The sequence below is a fragment of the Sinohyriopsis cumingii genome, chromosome 3, assembly GCF_028554795.1.
Source record: "Sinohyriopsis cumingii isolate HCF-2022 chromosome 3, ASM2855479v2, whole genome shotgun sequence".
NCBI classification, from domain to species: domain Eukaryota; kingdom Metazoa; phylum Mollusca; class Bivalvia; order Unionida; family Unionidae; genus Sinohyriopsis; species Sinohyriopsis cumingii.
In genome coordinates, this window is record NC_142963.1 from 47,786,749 (window position 1) to 47,805,182 (window position 18,434).

Consider the following 18,434-nt stretch of genomic DNA (forward strand, 5'->3'; position numbering starts at 1 on the left):
ACACAAGATCTTGCCATCGCGACTGACGTCGATCTTTTTAACGTTAAAGTGCTCAAGTTTGAAATGATTTTTTCCGAAGGCTCCGTTGAAGGCTTCATTCTCGACGATTCCAATGATTAAACGTTTGGCAAACTGAACTTGGAACAGATGATCTTCGATCATGAAAAGACGATTCTTGGAAATGGAGAAAGGTTTCACTCCCACTCGTCGTATCGGATACTTGGCAGTCGTTCTGCTGAAAGTGTGACTGGTGTCGTTTCCAACCTTAGGTAACAATTCCACGACACTCACGTAGAGTTTGACGTTCTCAATTTTGATTATGTAATCACTAGCATCAGCCATCAAATGGAAAGCGGTACTTCTTCAATTCAGTCTCAGGCGGATATCCACGACACTCAGCAAATACTTTCCTTGCAAGCACATGTCCAAATGCAAGTGATCCATTAGTTCTAAAATCTGTCAATCTTTGATTTTATTTCGCCGCTCTTCAAATCCATCATTGTCATCCGATATTATGTCAAACGTTTCTACACCGTCAGGTTCCCATAGCACACATGCACCTACATGAGTGTTTCTTGCGTCTGTTCCGCACGTCGAAAGATTTTCCAGGTAAGCAAAGTAAGGGTAAGTATCCATGCTGCTACTTAATAGTTTGTCATTGAAGTACAAATTCACTTCCCGGAAAAAGAAATGCATGACATTGTTAAAGGTAGCTACTTTCTCTGTGTCACCTATAATATATTGAGTCTTATCTTGAACTTTATATTTTAACTACAAGTAACTGCTATTTAGATCGATGTACTCTTAGGGCTCTCCTTTGATTTCAAACTCGATCGGAGATGAATCCATCGAAGAGGAGACAGATGAAATTCGACCCATTGGAATTCTTGCATCGTCATCATAGTGGGTGGCATGGCAAACAGATCCAGTTCCGACTTGGAACAGGCACAAGACTCTCTGTGCATTGCTTTCTTTCTTTCTTCTGTGTATTTTAATAATCAAAGACGTCTAAGTCTCGGACAGTCCTGCTTTTCTTAATCTTTCTACCTTTATGAGTAAGTAGGCTTCTGAAGGGTGTTTTTGTCGTCTCTTTCTGCCTTGTTCTTGCTGTGGTGTCACGGAAGCAGGAATGCCTGACTCGGCAGCGTCTAGGGCATTTATATGCGTTTCCCGTCGGCCCAAAATGTCTTTGCCCGTTTGAAGCAAGACATTTTTGACTGCTCTCAAGGAAGCTTCTTTAGCGTTTTGTTTGTCGATGATGACATTTTGGAGAAATTGTTGGCCTTGCGTGAACGCGGTATCTTTCAATCCTCGTGTCAAAATCGGTCTCAAAACGGGAGCCGCCGAACGAAAGGACGATTTTAACATATTTCCTAAACCATGTCCTCCTTGTCGAGCTACGCCTTGATACACATGATACATGACTCACAAGTCCTCAGAGAATCGTTTTTCGAAAATGTAATTTCACCGTGACTTTCCACTTGGAGAATGGAATATTTTGTCCCAGAGCTCCTTTCATAGCAATGTTGACAGTGTCGAAATACCACTTACTGACGGGTAAATAATGAGGATGTAGAAATTCGCGGTGAACGTGATAGGTGTTTCCACCTTCCAGGTCATTGGTCGTGACAGAATCCGCAAGAAAGGAATGGCACGTAGTAACGGTATGGAGTGTGTCTCACCTCGTTGTACTCCACCACATCGGAGTACACAAAGATCAAATTTAGTCCTCGGTTCAGTTCTACAGGGGATTTAAAATATTTATAAAATAGATCATTGTTTTTAATGTCTATGGAAATGGGGGCCCATATGAAGTGTCCACCCAAAATGTCAAACAATTCAGGATAAAATGTAATGGACAACGTTTTGGGATTCTCAAATTTCATCAGCAGGCGACGAGCTACTTTATGGTATTCAATCGTGACAGGTTAGTTCCGTTTGGTCATGACTTTGCCGAACTGAGCATTGAAAATACTGACAATCGTGTCCACCAAATGTTGATCGCTAAAATAATAGCGTACCGGAATTTCCATTTTATAGATACTTAAGTTAGATTTGGCCAGTGATGGTTTTTGTCTTTGTTAAATTATCTTCGCCAATCAAATCTTGTTGCACTTGATAGCTGAGGATTTTGACGTGATAAGTGTTTTGATTTTATAGTGATGTTTTGGATTTGTGCGGGGTGAATCATGTCCTCCAAAGCCACTTCCCAATGGCTTGTGATCCAATTGGATAATTTGAGGTAATGTGTAACAGCATAAAGTGTTGTTGGAAAACACCTCCGTGGAACTGTCACTGGGTTGCGTCAGGTAAAATTAGTTGTTGCTATTCATAATTCCAGAGTTCTGCTGATGTCCGAGGGGTCACTCAAAGTCAGAGAAGTGTCTAAAATATGATTATTTTGGTGATTGTTGTTGTTGGAGTGGTTCCTGACGTTGGGCACAAGACTACCATTGTTTCCGTTTGAGGAGTATTTTAGAGAAGGATTTGGGAGAAGGTAACCAATGCAACTACTCAGTCCACAATTGTTTGTCTCCTTGCTGTAAACTGACATTAGCAATAACAGCGCCGATGACACAATACACCACAAAGATTTGACAGAACAAAAACGATTTGCGTTTTAGATACACTTTCTCCACATCACACCTACAAGGGCTGCATTTGTAGATCTTGCAAAGAACTCGGTGAAGGTGTGGTCACTGCGGTGGTAGCGGTAGCTGAGACTGTTGAAGGGCATGATGGTCACTTCTTTTTATAGTCGAAAATCTAAAACTCTAAACTGGGAGGATATCCTTTCCAACGTACTTTGACTTCTTTGACAGGACGTCTTCCAACTTTTCGGGTTCTTCGTTCGAGAATGCTTTCGATATCGTACAATTCATCTACTTTACTGGTTACGGGTTGTAACTCTGGTAAGTAAACCGTTCTTTTAACACTTCCTCGTTCATGTCTTCCAATTTATAGACGGTAGGATGACGACCACGCACTTGTCCAGTGACAAGAAACAATTCGGTGGTCCAGTTGGGTAAGTAACCTTTGTCGACAATGCGTTTGGTTTTGCCAACGCGCACCCAATCTCCGGCTGCCAACACTCCACTTTTCTTGGGGACAGCCAAATCCGGGGACGTACCAAACAGGCGGTCTAAAACGGTCACTGATGCTTCGGTAGTAAGATTGGTTGTACGCTTGAACCAAGTGCGGTAAGACGTACATGTACTTGAGAGTGTGTTGATGGTAAAATATTTCCACATGCGTTCTTTCAATGTGCGTTGAAAACTTTCCATGATGCTGGCTTTGGTTTCAGGATTCTCGGTGGTGAAAAAATGAATGTCATGTTTAAATTCTTTTGGAAATCTTGGTTCAGACATTTGAAGCCTTTGTCGATTTGCCATCAAAGAGGGTGACAACCACTTTGTTTAACACCGGTTGGAGGGCATGCACTAATTCACTGCTCGATTTGGATGTCAATAGCACGAACCAAGCGAATTTGGAAAAGACGTCGATGACACAAAACAAATATATGTAGCCACGACTGTAGGTGGGCAAATGAGAGATATCGGCTAAATCGGCTAGCTGTTGATGATCAATGCCCTCCACACGGAAGCGACGGCTGGAAAATTTTCATCGAATAGGTTTGTGTAGAGTGTACGTGGATTGTTCTTGTAACCATCTTTGCACTTGAGGTAAACGGAGATTGTTCAATCTAGTTTTGGCAGTACGATACAATTTCAGAACTCCTCCGTAACCTGCAGGATAGGTTGGATCGTAGTAAATGCTGACTAACACATTCTCCATTTCTAATAAGTCACCCACTCTTCGCTTATGCTACACTGAAAAAGGCGAAATTGTGTTTTTGAAATTGCTTTACGTGTCTGATGCGCCTCGGGAGTAGAAGTCGAGGGTAATTGTGGAGGTGGGGTGGTATTGGGATGGATTTGGTCTTCTTTTCTTTTTTAAATTCTTGTTTCCCTTCTTTCTTTTTTACTTCTGTCGAAAGAGGCATGAACATCATCTTTTTAACCCAAGCTTTAAGTTATTCTGGTTGGGGAGTGGGGAAAGGGGTCAACAAGGACGCTGCAATCATACTATGAATGGGAAATGCTGACGGTGTTTGAAATACTTCTTGTACCTCTTCTTCCTCAGACATTCGTGGCCCTGCGTCTGTCTTGACATATGGAGGTGGTGGTGGTGGTAATGGTGATGTACTTTTAATCAGGATCTTAAAATCTTTCAGAGTTGGCAGAGCTGTTTTGTCTACAGCCTTCTGGTGAAAGAGTTGCAGTCATTGCAGTCGTTGCCATAGTTGACCGTACTTTTGCGATCTTTCGGACAAATCCTTGCGATCCATTACCGATTGCAATTCGTGTTGTAACTGGGACATCTCGGCCAAACGAGGATTGGGAGGTAAATGCGGGGTCCGTTGATCTTGCCCACGATGGTATTCCACCTATCGTTTGCAATGCAATAAAGCTAGTTTTCGTCCTTCCATTCGATTTCAATGGTCATGTCTGAGATCTGTTGACTCCAGAGGTCCCTTTTATCTTCTTGGTCCTTTTTTCTAGTTTCCGTCAGTCCCAGCATTGTTCCTAATACTCCTTACATCAAGGGTTCTAACAACATGGGAAAAATTCCTCCGCGTTTTATCAACATCTTCTTTTGACGGATGGGTATTTTCTTTTAGACCATTTTGGCGAAGAATTTATCGATGCGGCTAATCATTCTTTCTGATGTGGAGACAAAGGTTTCGTGCCTTTCAAGACATTCAGGCAACATTCACACACGGTATCGATGATGTCTTTGGGACCTGTTTGAATGAGTTGTTTTCGCATGGGTAAAGGAGCATTGGTCAGGACAGACAACATGTCACAATGTTTGGCTAAACGAGGAGGCAGTCCTTTCCTTTTCTTTCCTTTGTTAGCTCGAAAGTGGTGTGCACTTCTTTTAGGGGATATCCTTCGACGTTCAGGAGCACAAAAACACTATTCCTTATCCTTTACCATAGGTCTTTTTATACTGGAATGCGTCGCCACTGATTATCTTTACGTCGTATCAACTTGATGACAGGCATCACACGTCATGGAGGGGTTCGCAACGGACTAAATCCGGACAGTTCTTGCTTAGATAAATCAGGCAAACTCTGTAACAAGCCCGATCTCTCTTGGACTTTGATTTTGGTAGCAGGCACTTTGTGAGCAACTGTTAATGCAGCTGAAGTGGAGGAGGGTGTCACCTCTGGAGAAGACGTTTTTGAAGACACGGGTTTCCATTGTTTCATCAAATGAGGAAGAACGAGTGTCAAATTGGGTTTGGCAGGAATCACCACCAACGGAGACGTGGAAAAACCTGAGGCTACTCGAGACACGGTCAACGTCGCTGCAGGTAGTGGTTTGCAAATATAAATGCGTCCTGGACGAAGTGTTTCTATTGCGGGTAGAAGCTTTTTCTGTGGGCTTTTCTTTTACTGGGACTGAGATATGGTCTTGACACCGTTGCTCTTTTTCCTCTTTTGGGTTCGTTTGGCTTTAATGGGAGTGGCTTTTGTCCTGGGGAGGACTTTAGGGGCATTAGCATTCCATTTTAAGAGTGTGTGAATGAAGACACCTCCTAGAGAAACGCAACCTCCAGGTTTCAAAATGATTTGCTTTTTGGTTTGAGTGTCGATGCGGGGATCAGACAGTCTCGTCAAGGCTACTTTGTTTCTGTCAAAAATGCATTTGGTTTTGATGTGGAATTGAATGATGCCTTGCAGTAAGTGACGTGCTGTCACCATAAACCATCGTAAGACTACTTTGAGACAGGCTTCTAATACACGAACACTTATTTGTGGAATTCTTTCGCGACTGATGTCGTACAAGGCACGAATTATTTTGACGGGAAGATGAGACTGAAGGGACGTCATGTTCACGTTGTGTAAGACAGACCCAAAGTGTTCGAGGTTTTTATAGATTATTTTGTTAAGTCGACGACGGGGACTTGTACACGATAAACATTCCGTCTTGGCACCAGTGGTGAAACAGATGGGTACGAAATCGAAAATAAGTGGGATGGGTGGGTTTTAAATTCACGAGTAAATAGGCGCGTGTGGTTTGAGTGGCATCGTGGTACGCACGAGTCAGCTAAGGCGTTCCTAACTGTTTGACTAAGAGTTGAACTTGCGATTTATCTCTAGGACGTTTAAAATAGACCGCGTAATGAGCATTGAGACTGATGGTGCGATTGGCTTTACTTTGTTGAAACAAATTTTGAGTAATGTAAATGACTCTGGCATTATGATGATGCCCTTTGCACGTAAACCACAATTAAATTTCTTCTTCGTCTTCTCCTAACATGTCATCGAAAATGACCAGATGGGTTTAACTAGGGTCAGACGCGATCCCGTCGTCTTCTTTAGGAATGCCTTCCACAAACACGATTGAATCGCCTTGACTTTCTCTCAGGAGTCTGTACGCCGATTATCACTCCTTGTAACACCACACGATCCGTTGAGGTGGGCAGTTGATCAAATGATGTTTGTGTTCGATCAAACATTTGACAAATTCGGTTTTGCCTGAACCGCTGGGTCTGCCAATTAACATGTTAAAACGATAACGAAGATACAAGATCTCCCAAATGGCACGATCTGAGTGTTCGTCGATGACTTTTAAAGTGGAGGAAGAGAGAGCAGAGACAGCAGAGGTAGCCATAGTTCAGGGAATGTCACTTTTGACACATAGACAGACAAATCAAGAGTTTTTATACCTTTTCAGGACACGTTTCTTTTTTAAATGAAGCAACACTAAAGACAATAATGCAAATAAGCCAAAGGGTTAAGTACAGCGATAGCATACACAACACACCGATCAAAGTGGAATATAAAAAAGTGACTGTGCAACATGTTTTTAGTAACAAAGGTATCCTAGGGACAATGTGTAGTGTTTTTATAGTCTTTACATTGGGTACCGTCACACAGTCCCTAAATGGACTTTCGGGAATGTCCAAGACAGTCCTGTCCTGAAGGGAGTGGTTGTCCTCGGTGTCAAGTTTTTCTTCTGGCACAGTCACTAACACAGGTTTAAAATTATTTTTCACTGGACGTTTGAATTTAGGATCACAAATCATAGGCATAATTGGCCACTTCTTTGGTCCAAGCCTCGAAACCATAACTTTTCCAGTCACGTACATCTGTCCAGTAAGGGTGAAATTCACGAGCTACACACACATCGTCGTACACATCTTCAGTACCTAAAGGTTTACGAATCTTTTTTCCCGTAGAGGTCGAGAAGTATCCAGATGAAAAAGCAAGGATTTTAACAAAATGATTCTCTTGTGGACATTTAAAGGGACCACTTTCATGTTTTATTTGATGGTAAGTACTGTTTGTAAAGAGTCCACAAGGAATCAGCTGGTAAACGAAGTCCCAGAACGCAGGTCACTAAGACACACACCACACGTCGACCCAAATTCATGGGACACATTTCTCGTAATAAGTGCTGGTAATCCTCCACCGTTTTAATACTCTCATGGATTTCCTTCCACGAAATCTGTTGTATCACCATGGATAACGGCCGTGGCATGGTATGTCCTTTTTATACCTCTTTTTGTCGGAGGCAATAAGTGTATTATCTGCACAGAGATGACCGTAATCCAGTGACGAATCTTAATCGTTTAGTCACTAACTTGCACATCACAAAACACTGTACAGAAGTTTACTCTTGAACTAAATGTACGTTGTGTATAAGATTTTGGTAACATTCTAACTTTTCCTCTGGAATTAGTTGTAGTATGTCTACCTTGTAGTATAAAGAATGAGTCACAATAAACCAATCCTTCACGTCCACATCCAATTCAACAATGTCTGACCACTGGAATACTCTCATCTGAATCAGCCCTATTATAGCATTCAGGTACCAGTGGCTTAAACATCGGTGACGTGACGGATGCAATTATTCTTTGCGTTTCACTTGTATTTTATTTTAACCAGCTCTCGAACTCCACAGGCAAACCAGGAATGTTGTCATGTAAAGTATCCATGATCATGTCAGTCAGTATGTATAACGACGTTTGGGGTCACTTCTAATTGTACTTATTTTATTTAAAATCTTCTCCTAGAGCGAATGTAATGGACATAGTGAGTAACTTCTGACCACTACCATTCAGGGTAACGGTCAAGAACATCAATAAAATTTTCTAATGTAAACGTTCTAAAGCGGGTTATTAGAATGAACGCAGACTTGATCCAGCGAAATCTGATGTGTTTGTTGACTTTTTCACTTTCCTCTTGTGAATTTCTCGACACAAAAGTTCTACAGTCACCAATTGAGATTTTGCTCTGGCATGTCCCTGCCTAACATGCTTGTAGATCTTCTCTTGCAGTTCGTTTGGTAATCCTTGAATATTACTTTTCAAATTGGGTTTATATACTTGTCATGGTGTTGTCCAACGTTTGGCTTCTAGCTAAGCTGGTTTCTTAAACGACATGTTATTCCACTTCAATAACTTGAGTCCCACTAAAGGTAGGTAGTGACAATGCGGACACCATCAAACATGTTCAAGGTAAGCCGAATCGTTCTGCTCCCGCTCGTGAATTGACACACCGCAACTGCAGCACTTGACTTTCTCCCCTTCGCACAAGTAGAAAATCCGGCTCTGGCTAGTTCTTCGGGGTAGGTCCTCCCAGATATTTATTCCATTTTCCTTTGATGGCTTGAAAACGACTTTCAAAGATGCAGTATTCAGGCAAACGCACAGGGAACAAATATACATCTTTCACAGGTTCATTTCGATGAGGGTACGGTGAAATCTGCAGGAGTTTGCTCGGTTTTGGATGACATCTGTAGGGTGGTAGCTGTATGTTTTCACGTGGATGATGACATCCAAAATGAAAACCAGTAAAGAGTCCAAGATACCGATTGGCATAACATTCGCATCCGTCAGCTTTAACACGCACAACGTCACTTTCCATGTTAGGTGTAGTAGTAGCAGTAGTAGTAGTCATAGCAAAGTTCCCATGATGTTGTACTGAATCGCTCAGGTCACAGCTTACGGCAGAGATCCATTCGCAAAGCACAGCATCGCACTCCACTTGAGAATCACTGAACTTTAATGACATCTGTTTAAAGTATTAATCTTTCTCGCTTGGTCTTGGTGGTTACAATGAACTATCAGTCTTGGACGTTTTCCCTTTTATATCCTGACCAATACCAAAGTGAAGTGGTTGGGAAGCCACACTCGCTTCTTGCAAATGATTTGATACACTTTTTCCAAAGGCCGACTGACGATTTAGTGTGTAGGCAAACATACTGTCCTGTGCGGTTCGTAGGTGGTCACTTTAAAGCTTCAGCCTCTCCAGACTGCGAGGCTTCTTTCAGTATGCCAAAATGCACCACTCGACTGGTGCGATAATTGAGAGCCAATCCTTTCACTTTACACTCCGTGTGCAATTCTCCTGATTTGTTCTGGTATTCGTAGCCGTAATTTTTAGGAGCAGCACTAGCAAAACTTAGAATCTTATCGTCAGGGTGCTCGTCCGTCCAGGATCCTAAACGGTCTCTTTCGATTTTAGGGTATCAGTGACCCATGCGACCGATATAGATGCAACTGTTCGTGTCAAAGTACAGGACGCGATCTCACTTTGGCAAACGATCGCCTTCCTTACTTTTTCTTCACGTAGTCTAAAATGAGGCCATCCTGAGTCCAGTATTTTTCTTTCAGGTTGTTTTGGTCTTTGGGAGTGTAGCACCAGGAAGGATAACCACTGGCTTCTTGTTTCAGTTTCAAAAGGGCATCCACGTAATCTGCGAAAATGCCTTTCTGAGTTTGGTCACCCTTATGGTATCTTTCTGTCTTGGGAAAGTGGTAAATTTTGTACACTTCTAACAGTTGGTATCCCAAGTCCAGAGCTTTAAACAATTCCACGTTGACCCACGTTCCCGTCATGGCGCGTTCTTCCTGGCTGTGCTGACAAGTTTGGTCTTGATTGGACGTTTCGGCACAAGTACAGCACAAGGGAAACATCCGTTTTCCTTGGCAATGTTGAGGTAAAACGAGATGGTACAAGTCCGTGGGAGGCAAGACTTTACATTTATCCAATCCTTCGTATTGTCTAATGTTGTCCACGTCGATGTGTTCCGTCAGCAATTGCGGATGCCCTGCGGCAAATTGACGATATTTGCACACGCAAGGATACAAAGAACACATGTCCAAATAGTTGATTTCTTCTCCTTTCTCTTCGTCGGCGTGGTACAGCAAACATGTAGCATTCGTCCGTCCTCAGTACAAACTGTCCCTCGGGTTCAGTGGGTCCACCATCTTGTAACTTTCCACGATGCGTTTAAATTCGGGATCGGTTTGCAAACGGTGATCGTACTCGGGTATCCCAAAATTCCACCACTTAGTAGCCTTCCGGTTCTAACTTCAAGCGTCGTTGACAAGTGGTCTCGAACAAATCTCCCATGGTCCGTTGTAAAATCTGATTTTTAGTGTCACGTTGAGAGTAGCAGAGGGGAATGTCCACGTCGGAACGACAATACTTTAACATTTCTTCCTGAAAGTCGAAGAGGTCCGAGGCTGAGTCTGGTACCAACCGTAGAAATCTTCTCTTTGTTCTGTACACATGTTGTCGGGGTCGTAGTAGTGAGCTTCAGGCAACTGGAGTACAACGGCGTGTTGATTGGCTTCGGTATTGAAAAAGTGCGGCAAATAGCCTTTGGTCATTTTTTTATTCCAAACGTTTTAGGCATTCAACTCAAAGGTATGGCCAAGTAACTCATCGAATCTTTAAACTGCACTTGTTCCACTTGCATGGAAATGATTTTGGTTCCGTTCAAAGTCACTTTAGGACGTTTGGTGCTTTGTTCCGTATAGTATCTCAAAAGAAACTGTGCATCGTATCCCGAGGAATTGTGAGCCATCACCATCGCATGGCGACTACAATCTCCTCTTGACTCCAAGTCTTGTCGATGGGGTCTAAGATCCATTGGGCGAAATCGGCTAGCGTGTGTGGTTCCCGAACATTATTTCACGTCCTCCATGAATCTTGCTGCAGTTAGGACAGTGACTAAATATAGGCTCTTGGATGCACTTCTCGCACGCTCGATGAGCCACGCAGAAATTAGGAATGTGATTCTTGCATGCATTCGAAATCGAATAAGAAGAAATTGCCTTTCTTCAGGTCATCTTCTTCATGCTGGGGCCGATATTTTTTAATGTAGTATTCGTGTTCCAATTCCACGATTTGGTGACAAATGTGACATCGTTTCTTTCCTGAACATACGTGCGCCTTGGCATAATTGCTACGCATGACTTGTCCACAAGTAGGGCACAATCTCAGGAGTTGAAAAGCACTTTTCTTCTGTAAACCTTGCGTCGTTAGATGTTGCTGGTAAGAGGTAGGACTGGCAAAAGTGCGCTGACAAGGAGGACAGTGCACTCGTTCTTGTCCTTCGTCAAAACAGGGTTGAGAGAACAAACATCCTGAGCATTTCGATCCACAATGCTTGTGTTGCTCTTGATTGTTATAGCCATTTTCAAATTTGTCACAGTAATATCTGTATTCCAGCAATCCGGTGATACTGGTAATGACATCGAAATGTTCATCGTGATGATAGACGTAAATGTATTTTCCGTCTTTGATATCTTGCCCGAAACGACAAAGGTCCACGCACTTTATATGGGTGTTCTTTCAAGGTGTTGCGTGGTGCCAAGACGTCTTGCAATTGCTGCATTTCAGGTATGACACAGGGTGTCTTTGGATAGCCCCGCTTGCTGTAACAGGAGATCTGCTTCTATTCGTATTTCGGCTCGGTCCGATTGTTGGATCGTTTTCCAGGATCTTTTCCATTCTAACCTGTCGTTCTTGTCGGCATACGTTCGTCCTACGACGATGGCACGGGATAAACACGTGTTGTATTGAGGGGTGTTAATTCGGACGATACGAGACTCTTTTTGGAGCTGCGAACGTCGTCCACCAATGACATCTTTTTGCGACCGGTCCCTTGGGGAAGAGACACATGGGTTATGAACAGTGTCGATTTTCCGTCAGTAATGTAAAGCCTGTCGTTGAATTGTTGCATGTGTTGAATCGCCTCGAGGACTTTGGAAGGTGTCAATTTTGCCGGGCTACTAAACTCAATCCAGGTAATGAATGGAAAGTCTCATGCGATCATCTTCTTTGGCTTCACTTTGTCGTTTCAATGAGGCTAACAAAGAATCCCACACCTCGGTGATGAACTCTTCTGTTTTATTATATGGTACTTCGGAATTGAAATATTTAAGCTTCACCTTGTAAGTGTAAGCCGTAGTTCTAAATTTTCTAGAGGAGCGCTTTTCCGTCTCTTGAATGTGGTAGTCGTTTTGAGGGGTTAATGGTGATGGACTTTGGTTGAGTGTAGAATCTTTGGGTATGGATTCTGGCTCACTTGTGTCATTTTCAAAATCGCTTGCATGAATTTCAGACAAGACTTAAGCTACTGTGCGAGGTGATAAGTCACGTTTCTGCTTCATACTTTCATCTCCTTTCTCCACGAAATGATGCGATCGTTTTATGTTGACTGCAAAACATCAAATGACTACATTTTAAATACCATTGGTAAGTTTATAGCCATGTCAGACCAGTGCATACATAAAGGGTCAGTGTCTTCCCTTCCAGTGTTCATTTCACTCTCAAATAGACCAGAAAGATGGAAGAACCCACACAGGTCGAACTTCTGATGATAGCTTTGCGAGGTATCATACGAAAGTATTCTTCAGACAAGACGGCGGACTACTCCCCCTCCTTTCGAGATAAAAGTCAAGATAATTGCTACATATGTAAGAGGAAAGGGCATTGGACTACAGAGTGTCCAGACCGTCCAAAAAGCAAGGGAGGTATCAGAAGAGACAAAAGTCAAGATACATGTTATCATTGTCAAGAGAAAGGACACTAGTCTTCGGAATGCCCTAAGAAACAATAGGAGCAAGAGGAAGAGAGAGGTTTGGAACAGGAAGAACTCAGGACGTACAGAAAGAGAAAAAAGAGAAGAAAAGAAGACGGGGAGAAAGTGAGGAAGAAGAGGAGGAAAACCTGTGAAAGCGAAGAAATTTTTTTTAAAAAAAACAGAGAAAGTGAATAAAGACAGAAGACATCTATGAGCTTTTTAAAGTGTTGTGTTGAGATACTGGATTGTTAAATTTGTACCAGAATAGAATACTTCTGGACTTGCTCCTGTCAATGATTTGGTAGAAATCACTAAGGGTGGTATCGTAGGTGTAGTAACAGGGTTGGGTTGTTTGGCTCGAGAAGGTATTTTTCTCTTTGGCCGTATTGTAGAAGTCTGATACATTTGTTTCAGACTCCTTAACTCTGCTAAAATGAAATAAGAGTAGCGTCACTGTTTGACTTTCACTTTCCTCCTTCTCTCCCAGACCTTGTTTCTTTTCCGCTGCTTCGTCTTCGTCCTGTCGTTCCCTTCTTCTTGCCTCTTCTCGTTGTTGCTGTTGTGGTTGAAGGAGAAAACTTGTTCTGATGTATTTTTCTTTTATTCTGCTGTTGTAAAAATTTCTCCAATTCTTCTTTCTGTCTCTGTTTAAAATCATCGACGTGTGGTAAAGAAGAAGAAGGTGGCAATGGTACTGGTACTGGAACGAATTCTTGCGAAGAAGAAAGATAATCGACTAGATCTATATCAAATCGGCCTCTTCTGGAAGTAGGACTGTGTTGACTTTGGTACCCGCTGCTATATCATCGATTTTAGTCTCCACGGCCGGTGCACCCCAATTCATCGCCTTCTTAGGGAATGTGACATCACAGGTAGCTCTCTTCGGACTGTAAGACAGATTTCGCACTGTAACTGAATTTTGTAACGTGTTTTAGGATTGGTGAAAAAATTCAATCCGTTTCGATCCGCTCTTCCACTATAAATAACCCCATTCACTTCATTCTCTTCGCCTGTTCTCGGCACAAGATGTGTTGAATCGCAAGCTTTGGTATCGTCAATGATGTTCCGTACGGAATTACCCATGTATGTCAAATCATCATAGACAATCATCCGGATCTCTGATACGAGCGTTTGGAAAAGAAGGATTTATGTGGGAGGACAAGGCTATCTGAAGAGAGTCGTCATCTACATCAAGATGTCAGAAGAAGTTTGAGGAAGAGAAGATTTGCTTTCTTGCCTAAAATTTATTTTAGTCGGTTGTATAGTTGTTTGTGTGATAGACTGGTGTTCAGCAATCTATGTATGTGTCTTATCTATGTCTCTGGCTATAAAGAAGTTATATGTCCCGCCCAACCAAGCGCTGTTTTATTTGTATAGTTTACGAACTAGCTGACCTTACCCGCTACCCGCTCAACTGGCTGAACTTACTCGTCACCCGCTACCCGTTGAACTCGCTGGACTTACCCGTTGCCCTATACAACAACCCAACTTTCTCTTGTCGGTATACAAGCTTAATATTCCCCATGTTAAATTCCCACTGACGCTAAACGTGCCCAAGTTGATCTGAAAAGTCTTGACGCTAAACGTGCCCGGGGGGGGGGGGGGTCTGTAATTTATTTTCCATTGACGCTAATGTGCCCCACTATACTACTCACAGCGCCAGATTATTCAGCACAACTCAATTTCTGCAAAAACAAACACCATAACTGTTAAAGCATGGTAGATATAATAACCATGTTTAAAGTTTTACTGTGGAATTTTCCACGAATTTGCAGAGATTTTAGTCTTCAGTCAGCAGGCAATTCAGATATTTGCAGCATTAGCAAATGGTTTAGTCTTCTATGTGTCCTATTTAGCAATGATATTCCGATTAATATATGCGGTCAAACATCGGTAACGTTCAGTGAAATGACCAGTTCATCGACTGCTATCTCTTTTCTTACTTTTGGTGTTCATTTAATTTTACCCTCGTCCTCTTCGTTCAAACTTCGGTTTACTTTACTCGGCCATCGATTGCTTCGCAAAAGCCGATGATCGATCTTGAAATTGTTTCCTATTCACAACACTAGTACTAAGAGAGAGAGAGAGAGAGTGTGTGTGTGTGTGTGTGTGTGTGTGTGTGTGTGTGTGTGTGTGTGTGTGTGTGTGTGTGTGTGTGTGTGTGTGATATTTGCATTTTTAACGTAGCTTTAACAATTCTGCAGTCATATCGCTACGATGTTGGCAAGGTGACAGTTGATAGTGAAATCTAGCACTGAGGCATCATGCCACAGACATGTAGTATCATGTCCCACCCAGTCACATTATCCTGACACCAGGCCGACCACTCCTAACACTAACCTCTTAATGCTGAACGCCTAGCAAAGCGGCTGCTAGTACAATTTTTATAAGTCTTTGGTATGTCTCGGCCGGGGTTCGAATCCGTGACCTCCCGCATCCGAGGTGGACGCTCTAACCACTATGCCACCAGAGCGGTCAGTACTAAAAGTACTCTGTGCATTAATCAATTCGCATCGTAAAAATTCGGATAGACCGTTCGCATGTCAAAAGGAAACCGCCCATGGCGGTATGACCTGATTGCAAACCGGGACATATTGGTCAAAGCGACCTAGTTTTCATTGATGGCTGTAGAAAGATACAACGTTATGTGACTGTACTGATAAAAGTGTCTAAGAGACGACGTAAACGCAGACATTAACCTATGCGTATATGCAACAAGGACAAACATAAGGAACGTAAGTTTCAAAAAGCATCAGCAATGTATAAGGCGCAATTGCTTTGCTATCCGGTCAACAAAATTCAATAATTTTGACATATTTTTTGCAAATATGTTACCGAAAACTTTTCCTGAGGAGAGCCTCGGGCAACATAGTACATGCACAAATAGTCATCTATACTCAACTAAACTGCAACATAGAGATTGTATTCCCATACTTACAGCAGCCATTAATTATGTGTCAGCAATTAGGTCCGAGAACTGCAAACTAAACCTCTTATTCAAAATCTGTCTAAACTGATGGGGCCTATCAGCTACCGAACATTACAAAAATTTGAGAAGCTTCGAAGTTTCAAAGTTTGGCTAACAAGAATGCTATTAAAAGACGGGTTACGAACTTTGTTTCAGCATCAAAATTCTCTTCAGTGACTTATGTACACAACGTCAATGTCAGCATAATTATGAACTGTGATTTCGAGTACAGTTGTAATTATGAATATAATTTTGGAGAACAAAGAAAGAAAAAAAATTGAACAATAAAGGTACTAGAGCTGCTGGCTAAAGGCTTAAAATTTTGAGAATCTTTTGAAACATTATGTAAAACCAGAAGCATGTGTTTCTGCAAGAAAGATTGCTTATTTCATCCTGCATTGGCAGTGGTGTTTCGAGTGAAGCGAGAGCGGCACCTAAGGTGAAGGTTGTTTTCGTTATATGAACATATTCGGCTTGCTCAGACCTTACCCACATGTCATTGTTTAAATTGTCAACATCACTTTTACGAACTGGTTCAAATGAAACTTAGATAATTTGAGATTTGAATGCAGATCTTCGTTTCATGACACACATTTCTCCCAAAGCAAACAGAAACACCGCAACACTTCATATATCACACAAGCTGAAGTACATATATGGACAATAATCAAGTAAACCACAAATATCGATTTTTCATTGGTTTATAAATTTGATGACGTCAATGATAAAATTATGAATAGGAAAAGTGCTAAATTCATCATATTCAAAGAAACAATTTTGATGCTAATATATTCTCGTTTAACATAACATGATTTGAAAACAATATGTTACTCACAGTCACAGGAGGAAGCGATGGAGTAATGAGAGAAGGTTTCGGAGGTGGGGTTGGAATCGCATAACTCGATACTGTAATGGTGACATTAACATATCCTTTCAATCCATATCCATCCTTCAACGAAAAGAAAGAACTTTCAAACATAAAGCAATAAAATATGCCTGCAACTAATTAGATTTATACTTTGAGTTGATGAACCAGTAAGGTTTAATCCTGGTGCAATGAACCCATAAGATTTAAGCCTAAGTTTGTTGGACCAGTAAGGTTTAAGCCTCGATTTGATGAACCAGTAAGGTTTAAGGTTTAATCATCGGTGTAATGAACCAATAAGATTTAAGCCTCGGTTTGATGGACCAGTAAGGTTTGAGCCTCTGTTTGATGAACCAGTAAGGTTTAAGCCCGATTTCTACGAGAAAAAACAACAAGATGAAGATTAAGTTGGCATAAAACATCGAAACCATTATTGTTCACATATTTTACGTAATTCACTGTTAAAATGAAGACAATTTCCGTTTCTGTAGTCCACGTTCTCATTATGGTAATTATTGGGGGAGGGGGGCATACGTACTTTACGAAATGCAATCTAAACTCATAAAGACCTCCTATTTTAAACTGTTAATATATCTCAAAAAAACAAAGGCTTGTTTAAGTGTGTGTGCGTGTGTGTGTGTGTGTGTGTGTGTGTGTCTGTGAAGAAGGCTGTTTCAAAGGTGCGTATTCAAGTACAAAATATCTGCTCCGTTCTCTAGTTAAATATGAAACACTTCCGTTCGATATGTATGATTTATTTTTAAAATAGTTCCCTGATATAGATATCTTTTTATGTGTATCTCATTTTAACTTTGTAATAACCAAGAATTAAATACATAAAATTAAGACTAACAATTTCATATTAGTATGAAAGGACTGGTAAAGTCAACCTGGACCAAAACAGATATTATCTTGAAAAATGAATTCATGTTCTCTGTTTTATCGTTCCGTCCCCTGTTTGGAAATTATTTTCTTTTGACGTAGTGTCATAAACTCCGAGAGAACGCATCTATGAATCACGTCATGGCACAACATTTGTTTCTGCTGTTCAGTACTGATTCATATGGACATAAAAGGTTTGTCGAAAATCATTATCATTTGCGAACTGAAAAAAAAAACGTGAAAAAACATGAATAGTTTAGTAATTCCGTTTGGTCCAATCAATGGGTCCTCAAAACAAATACTATCTAACTAATTTAGACACGCAATTCAACTTCCCATTTATTTAGCTAATTAATATGTAAAGGCGATGTGACAAGCAACATCATTTACACTGTTTAGCACCCGGTACTGCGTTAAAAAACTTTCCTTAAAAGCCGTCGTCTCTGATGTTCAGAGATACAGATTTATTACCATTATTTGTGAATGTTGAAAAAATTTAAAACATTTGTTTGTAATAAATCACCTTCTCTACTGTTTTTTTTCTTATGTATATAAATTTATAAGCCTTCTCTATATAATGGCAAACAAGCAATTTGAGTACATCAGTATTTATTTTTCTCCATATCCGTAAATATTATAAGAAATTGAAAATATAACTTTTCTCCCATGTCTTCATATATTTTGTCTGATTATTTGCACATTTGGAGAAATTAATTGTCAAAAATACCAGTAGGTTTTCAAGTTCCAAATGAATACATTCCAAAAACATGTTCTACATCTCCACGTTGTCAATTATATTTTAATAAAAGTAAAATAGTTCATAAGC

At 41.1% G+C, this 18,434-nt stretch overlaps 1 protein-coding gene across 1 annotated transcript in view; it reads right to left on the bottom strand.

Annotated features, from left to right (window-relative positions):
• The window catches only part of LOC149802808 (protocadherin gamma-A10-like), an 81,046-nt gene that overhangs the window by 6,317 nt on the left and 56,295 nt on the right, over positions 1-18,434 (bottom strand). The window contains exon 8 of the mRNA XM_089951316.1: positions 16,697-16,810. Within this exon, the coding sequence (XP_089807442.1) occupies positions 16,697-16,810 (114 nt within the window). The remainder of the gene's footprint in view (positions 1-16,696; positions 16,811-18,434) is intronic.